The sequence below is a fragment of the Lasioglossum baleicum genome, chromosome 1 (genome assembly GCF_051020765.1).
Source record: "Lasioglossum baleicum chromosome 1, iyLasBale1, whole genome shotgun sequence".
In the NCBI taxonomy this organism is placed as follows: domain Eukaryota; kingdom Metazoa; phylum Arthropoda; class Insecta; order Hymenoptera; family Halictidae; genus Lasioglossum; species Lasioglossum baleicum.
Window position 1 is genome coordinate 1683174 of NC_134929.1, and position 8746 is coordinate 1691919.

At 49.1% G+C, this 8746-nt stretch overlaps 1 protein-coding gene across 1 annotated transcript; it reads left to right on the top strand.

Annotated features, from left to right (window-relative positions):
- Positions 1 to 1401: 1401 nt before the first annotated feature.
- Positions 1402 to 6654, top strand: LOC143207250 (uncharacterized). Its single transcript, XM_076420467.1, has one exon. It carries the CDS (start codon positions 1402 to 1404, stop codon positions 6652 to 6654), a length of 5253 nt encoding a protein of 1750 aa, XP_076276582.1.
- The last annotated feature ends 2092 nt before the right edge of the window (positions 6655 to 8746 follow it).

An 8746-nucleotide genomic window follows, 5' to 3' on the forward strand; every position in this document is an offset into this window, starting at 1 on the left:
CTGATGTAAAACTATTACTTAAAATTACATTGGTTGTAAATTAAAATAATTATAAATTGGGCCCTCTCTGCCCCTCCCGCCGCTGCCACGGCCAAAGCCTCGAATGCCCCCACGGCCGAAGCTTCGTCCCCCCCAATGGCCGAAGGCTCGTTCGTCCCCTAACAGCTGCCGCCGATACAGATCATTGCGCACCACGCGCAGTAATCGTTTCTCCAACATCTAAATAGTATAAAAAAATATATAATTAAAAATAACACATATGTCGACCCGCGTCGAGTGCCCGCACTCGCACTGAACTTGGTTCGAATACTCTAGCGTGCCTGCACATTGCAGGCCTATTAGTAGGAACATACAGTAACTCGGATTAATATCCGGACTCGCGCTAAAAAAGACGAAAATTTTTTTTATATTGTACTATACGATTTGAACCTTTTTGGGAAGCTAAAGCAATTAGTTTACTACAGGATGTGAAAAAATTTTTTTTTCAAAAATTGCAATTAATCGAAATTGTAGAAAAAATACGAAAAATTGCTTTTTACAACTTTTTTATGTATGTGTGGGCTTATATTGAAAATTTAAAAAGTACGTTTCGTAGATCTGTGTCAATTAAACATATTCTGAAAATTTCGTCAAAATCAAAACGTTTAAAGATGGTAAAAATTTCAGATTTTCACGATTTTCGGTCTCTAACTGTGTTTGAGATTGGCGCGTGCCAGCGCCATATTGGCCGCGCGACACTGCACGCTCCCGCCAAGTGAGTGGCGCGAGCCCGCCAAGCGATCGACCAACTAGCGGCGTGCGGAAATTGCGTGGGCACGCGATCGACCGCCTGATTGGTCGAAGCCCATTCTCGATCCTTCGGGAATGCTCGCGAATGCTCACCCGGAAGCATGACGCGTGACGAATATTCCAGAAGGATAGAGCCAATAAAAGAGAGGGACGAACAGCTGAAACCGCCCTTTTTTCGTCAGTTCACGCGATCAGCTGTTCTCGAAAAAAAAACCCACACGTGTTCACTGACTTCTCATTTATTATTCTTGTTACATTGCTGTCTTCTTTCATTTACAAATTCACCGACAATTTTGTAGTTTAAAGTGCTATAAATACAGTTTAACTTATTGTAATATTCCGAATTCATTTCCTGTCAATTTCCTATCATCTTTCATCCAAATTCATCCGTTACAATCACTCCTTTCATTCAATCACTCGTTCACATCACACTTCCATAGATTCCATTTCGTTTCACCCTTTCAGTCCAATCATCACTGATCATTCCTTGGTCGAGCAAGACCGCATCCATCACATTTCTGGTCCTTCGAGCCGGATACTTACAATAGTGCCAGTGGTGAAATCGTGTTCTGTTGCTGAGAAATCCATCCATCGACCCAGTTTCGAACCAATATGGAATTCTCCGTCGAAGAACTGCTCTCCAAGCAGAGCGAAATAGGAAGGAAGATAAGCAGAATAACCGAGAACTTTAGGAAGACCATCTCGCAGGCCAAGATGACAGGAGGCGATGTCAAATCCAGGTTGCAACGCCTCGAAGAGTACTGGTCGCTGTTCCAAAAAAACCACGACATATTAGCGTTCCGCCACATGGACGCGATAAAGGGCAGCGACTACGTAAAAATGGAGTATGCTGATGCGGTAGAAGAAGCATACATGGAGCAAAGGGGTCGGTTACTTGACCTGGCGAATCAATTCGGCGAAGGCGGCTCCAGTACGACGAAAAGGAGTGCTGCAGCTTCATCCAAGGAGGAAAAGGACCCTGGATCGGCGCCGCTGCCCAGGATGCAGCTACCCGAGTTCGCTGGAGCGTACGTGGAGTGGCCATCATTCAAAGATCTGTTCAAATCCATTGTCGAACGGAATAAGAGTTTGGGCGCTGTGGACCGGCTGCAATACCTGAAAAGCAGTCTCCACGGAGAAGCCGCAGATCTGATCAGGGATCTCCCAACCACTGGTGAAAACTACGATCGTGCATGGGCAATCCTGCGGGAGCAATATGAAAATAAAAGAATACTGGTGCGATCGTGCCTAGACAAGCTCGCCTCCCTGCCCGCGATGAGAGAAAGTTCGGCGCAAGAGATCATCAACGTGCAAAAGGGTGTTTTCTCCGTAATAAATACGTTGGAAGGCTTGGGACGACCAATCACCAAGACAGAAGATTGGTTTGTCTATTCCGTCGTCAAGCTCCTCGACCCTGTGACGCGTGACAAGTGGGAGGAAAGAATTGCTGGCAGTACCGATCCCCCGTCCTTCTCATCATTGAAGGAATTTCTGATAAAGAGACGGCACCAGTTGGAGGCGTCAACCAAGCTCTCGTCCTCGCCTCCCGCTCACAGCAGCAACAGCAGCAATCAGCTCAATCACCACGAGGCCCGCTCCAGCCAGGGATCTTCGAAGCCTAAGGGGCCAACGCGCACAGTGAGGAGCAATCACGCGAATCAGAGCCAAAGGCCAGCTTGCATCATGTGTAGCGAGAAGCATTACCTTATGCAGTGCCCCAAGTACAAGGCACTCCCGCCAGCAGAACGAAGAGGGCAAGTGGAGAAGATCCGTCTCTGCTGCAATTGTCTCGGCAGACACCAGGTCGCAACTTGCCCGTCCACCAGGAGCTGCCTGACATGCGGAGAGAGACATCATTCCACGCTTCATGATGCCTACAGAGATGGCTCTCGGCAGACAACAACGGCTCACCACATACAGGACTGTCGCAATGTAGAGGGCAAGATACTGCTAGCATCGGCTATCATTCTAGTTGCAGATCGCCACGGCAGACAGCAGGAAGTGCGTGCCCTCATCGACCAGGGCTCCGAAATATCGATGGTGACAGAAGGGCTGGCGCAACGACTGCAGCTCGCTCGAGCGACGTCCACAGTGGATATTTACGGTGTCGGGGGACAGCGGCTCGCCAAGGCTCGCGGACGTGTTAACTTGGACGTTTCTTCATTCACAAACGATGAAACGATCAAGGTCTCGGCCATCGTGCTCCCAAAACTCACGAGCTACAATCTTGGCTGTTCCACGCCAAATCGACCCTGGAACCATTTAAAGGGGTTGAAACTGGCTGATCCCGCTCCTGCAACAGTAACGCCCATTGAAGTCCTGTTGGGAGCTGACGTCTACACAGCAATAATTCGAGAGGGAATACGGAAGGGCGCGCCAAACGAGCCCGTCGGCCAACAAACCATTTTTGGCTGGATCGTCACCGGAAGGGCTGGAGTCACCACCACAACCACGCACGCCCGAGTGCACCAAGTGCTTGTTGGGGACTCCCTAAGCACGGTAGTACGGAGGTTCTGGGAGCAAGAAGAACTCCGGGACCCGCACGCGACTCGAACAGCGGAGGAGATGGAGTGCGAGAACTTCTTCGCATCGTCTCACTCACGCACTCCTGAGGGTCGCTATCAAGTGAGGCTCCCTTTCAAATCACGAGGTCCCATCACTTCAGGGTCGAGAACAGCATCCTGGCACTCTCTAAAAAGGATGGAACAGAAATTTAAAAGAGATGAAGCACTCAAGAGCCTCTACAGTGACTTCATCTCTCAATACGAGGAACTAGGACACATGACCTTGGTAAACCCGCCGTCAACCGAGCAACCTGCACACTATCTACCGCATCATGGAGTATTGAAGCCCAGCAGTACCACAACAAAACTGAGGGTGGTGTTCAATGGCTCCTGGTCCGAGGCATCTCAGCAATCTCTTAACGACTGCCTTCACGTGGGACCAAATCTGCTGCCACTTCTTGCGGACGTCCTGCTGCGATGGCGCAAACACAAATACGTGGTGACAGCTGACATCATAAAGATGTACCGACAAATCCTGGTGCACCCGGAGGACCGCAACTTCCAAAGGATCCTATGGAGAGACAACGAGTCAGAAGAAGTGAGAGAATATTGTTTAAACACTGTCACTTACGGCTTGTCTTGTGCTCCATTCCTCGCAGTCAGGACGTTGCACCAGCTGGCAGAAGATGAAGGCAGCCAGTATCCCATCGCAGCACGAGCACTCCGACACGACTCCTATGTCGACGATATTCTCACTGGAGCCGACACGATCCACGCCTTGAAGGAAACAGCACTCCAATTGCAGCAGTTGTGCAAGGCGGGCGGCTTCATATTACAGAAGTGGGCATCCAACACGGCTGAGCTCCGTAAAGTTACAATACAACTGTCACAAAGCCAACCTTCATCACCGTTGGAAGGTCAACCGGAGTCAAAAACGTGGACTGACTCAATACACTCGGCTCTCGGTCTCCTGTGGTCACCTCACGATGACAGTTTCAGGTTCACGATCACCGACACCGACGTCCAACCTACGACAAAAAGGAGTGTGGTATCCAAGGCAGCCCAGTTGTTCGATCCATTGGGATGGCTAACCCCAGTCATCGTCCGAGCAAAAATCACCATTCAATCAACGTGGTTGCTGGGAATAGGCTGGGACGACCCACTTCCTGCAGCATTGGACAACGACTGGCGAACATTCTGTGCAGAATTGAAGCAGCTGGAGATGGTAAGGTTGCCCCGACCTCTGTTTCAGAACTTCCGCAATGAACAGAGGGAGTTCCATGGGTTCGCCGACGCCTCGGAACGAGCATATGGGGCAGTCGTGTACCTGAGAATGAAAACCGAGGACAACCGATGGACACTGACACTTATCGCTGCTAAGAGCAAAGTTGCACCACTGCAACAAGTCTCACTGCCCCGCTTAGAGCTCTGTGCAGCGCACCTTCTCGCTCGGTTGACACAACACATCACGACAACACTGCACATGGACAAAACAGAAGTTCACCTTTGGTCCGACTCCACGGTAGCATTGGGGTGGATTCAAGGCCATCCATCCCGATGGAGGACCTACGTGGCCAACAGGGTGGCCGACATCCAACGAAGGGTCCCCGAAGCACAATGGCATCACATTGCAGGAGTCAAAAATCCAGCGGACTGTGCTTCGAGAGGACTTTCCCCGTCACAATTGCTCTCTTGGACATTGTGGTGGAAGGGGCCCGAGTTCCTGCATTGCGATGCCAACCTTGCTTCTTCGGCACCCGTCGCGCAAGAGAATTTGCCGGAACAGCGAGAGCCCATCGTGGCTGTTGTCACAGGAGCTGCAAAAGAAGAGGAAGAGAATGAGACTTTGCAGCGCTTCTCCTCCTACACCAGGCTGCTCCGAGTCACTGCATGGTGCCGGAGATGGCTTAGTCGATTCCGAGACCGACCATCGCACACACTTACCAATACTGACTCGTTCCCGAGCGGTCAGCCTACAGTTCTGACAACAGCAGAACTTATCAATGCTGAGAGAGGGTGGATCCACGCAGTTCAGAGGATGGCCTTCGGCAAGGAAGTCTCAATGTTGACGCAGAACCAAAGCTTATCGCAGAAAAGCAGTCTAGCACCACTAGTTCCATCCCTGGATAAGCATAACTTGATGAGAGTCGGAGGACGATTGGGCAAAGCCCCGCTTAACCCTGATGAAACCCATCCTATAATCCTTCCCCCACAATCTCATCTCACCCAGTTAATCGTAGATTTCATTCATAGGAGTACCATGCATGGGGGAGTCCAAGCGACGTTAGGAGCCATCAGACAACGATTTTGGATTCCAACAGGGCGATCCATCGTAAAGAAGGCCATCCGCAAGTGCGTAACCTGCTTGCGATGGCGGGCGGAACCCGCACAGCAACTGATGGCAGATCTACCCACGCATCGCGTCACTCCAGCACGCCCCTTTCACTCTACGGGGGTAGACTACGCCGGCCCAATTTGGCTGAGGACGACATCAGGTCGAGGTCACAAGGCTTACAAAGGCTTCTTCGCTGTGTTCGTCTGCATGGTGACCAAAGCAGTCCACTTGGAAGTCGTGTCAGACTATACTTCCGAGGCCTTCTTGGCTGCATTCCGCAGATTTGTCTCACGTCGTGGTATTTGTGCGCATTTGTACAGCGACTGTGGGACGAACTTCCTTGGAGCCGACCGGGAGCTGCGGCGCCTTTTCACTGCCAACAGTCAGGAAAACCGCAGCCTCAGGGACCAGATGAGCACCTTGCGGACCGAGTGGCACTTCAACCCTCCAGCTGCACCACATTTTGGCGGCCTATGGGAGGCAGCAGTCAAGTCCACTAAATACCACCTACGACGGACCATTGGAGAAACCAAACTTACGTTTGAAGAGATGACCACACTGCTAGCTCAAGTGGAGGCCTGCCTAAATTCAAGGCCACTAGCTGCGTTATCCGACGACCCAGCAGATTTGACGGCACTAACACCAGGTCATTTCCTTGTAGGTTCGGCTTTGCAGGCGCTCCCGGAACCGTCGCTGCTCGATGAGGGAACCAACCGCCTCACCCGATGGCAGCTGATTTCTAAAATGAGAGACCAATTTTGGGCCAGATGGAAGCGCGAGTACCTTCATGCGCTCACCTCGCGAACGAAATGGCGTCAAACCAAGGAGAACATCTCGCCCGGTCGACTCTGCATCATCGTCGGAGAACAGACACCTCCTTCACGTTGGCTCCTCGCACGAGTCACGGAAGCTCACCCAGGGACAGACGGCAAGGTTCGAGTGGTCAAGGTGGCCACAGCAACATCCGAATTCACCAGGCCAATTCACAAACTCGTCGTTCTGCCGATCGATACGAATGATCGATGATCGCGTTCATTCACGTGCCACGTGTTCTTGCCGAGTACAACCGCGTAGTACGCGATTCACTCATCCGCGCAGGCGCAACTTAGCGACGGAGCCTTCCGTGACGTCACGCGCGTTCATTCTAAACAGTCCTCGATTTTCATTCGCTGTCACGTCATCTCACTCATTGTTCCACTTGTTCATACTTAGCTGGAAGATTCACATTACTTTCGCCATTGTAAAGATCCCGTTTACCACGTCACGCGCGAAAAGTCGACCAGTCGAGGCGGGCGGTATGTTTGAGATTGGCGCGTGCCAGCGCCATATTGGCCGCGCGACACTGCACGCTCCCGCCAAGTGAGTGGCGCGAGCCCGCCAAGCGATCGACCAACTAGCGGCGTGCGGAAATTGCGTGGGCACGCGATCGACCGCCTGATTGGTCGAAGCCCATTCTCGATCCTTCGGGAATGCTCGCGAATGCTCACCCGGAAGCATGACGCGTGACGAATATTCCAGAAGGATAGAGCCAATAAAAGAGAGGGACGAACAGCTGAAACCGCCCTTTTTTCGTCAGTTCACGCGATCAGCTGTTCTCGAAAAAAAACCCACACGTGTTCACTGAGTTCTCATTTATTATTCTTGTTACATTGCTGTCTTCTTTCATTTACAAATTCACCGACAATTTTGTAGTTTAAAGTGCTATAAATACAGTTTAACTTATTGTAATATTCCGAATTCATTTCCTGTCAATTTCCTATCATCTTTCATCCAAATTCATCCGTTACAATCACTCCTTTCATTCAATCACTCGTTCACATCACACTTCCATAGATTCCATTTCGTTTCACCCTTTCAGTCCAATCATCACTGATCATTCCTTGGTCGAGCAAGACCGCATCCATCACAAACTGCAATAAATCTAATGCCTGTCGTTTTTTCTCGTATCAACAGATTTCGATGAAACTTTCACAGCACATATAATCGACACAGATTTACAGAACGTATCTTTTAAATTTTCAATATAGGCCCACATAAAAGAGTTGTAACATGCAACTTTTTGTATTTTCTTTACAATTCTGACCAATAGCAATTTTTCAAAAAATTTCTTTTCACATCCTGTAGTAAACTAATTGCTCTAATTGCCCAAAAAGGTTCAAATCTCATAGTACAATATTTAAAAAGTTATCGTCTTTTTTAGAGCGTCCGAATATTAATCCGAATCACTTTATGTAATTTTGATAATTGTTCATAAAAGGTTACACCTCACAGATTTCGATGATTGTTTAATATGTCGTGACCGTGAAGATTCTGCACAACTTTTACCTATACATGTAACCGCCGCTGAGCCTTAGTTTTAGAACGTATATAAGCTTTATCAGATTTGGTGAGGTCTAACCATTTATGCACAATTATTGTAATTTCCGTAACTCACGATCAGGTCGCTTCTCTGCGCCGTCGATGCCGGGGCCGTTGTCGTCGCCGGTACCGGGGTCGTCGTCGTCGGGGCCGTCGTTGCCGGTACCGAGACCGTCGATGTCGGGGTCGTCGGGGTTGTCGTTGCCGGTACCGTCGATGCCGGTGTCGAAGCCGTATCTGCCGGTGCTGGAGCCGACGATGTTGCTAGATTTTCCATCTTTGTTGTGAACAAATACAAAATAATGAAAATATTATCACACAGTACAGTGTTCACTCGATAAATGTCCAAAATATGTGGCAGAAGTGTAATTATAATTCTGGTCGGGTACATCGGTGTGAATGTGAGACCAGGAAGACCATTACTAAAATCCAATAACAATCTGACTTTCACCAACATATTCGTCGCATTTTGCTAATGCAAATGATACCAAATATAATATTATTCCGATAATACTTACTTGTGTAATGAAAGAAAAAAGTTTCGGGCGCAAGGAAAAAACACGGAGAATCGTAACGTTACGCGCCGACACAGTTCAAAGCTCGAAACTTTCATCGGTCATTGCACAAGCATCATCGGAATTATATCATATTTGGTATCATATTACTTAGAAAAATTCCACGAATATGTTGATGAGAGTCCCACAAAAAAATAATGAAAAATAAAGAACTCTCAATTATAACTCGCAATTATATATTAATT

Bases quoted from the DNA above. Each gene is read 5' to 3' on its own strand.
- LOC143207250 (XM_076420467.1), top strand. From the start codon at position 1,402: ATGGAATTCTCCGTCGAAGAACTGCTCTCCAAGCAGAGCGAAATAGGA.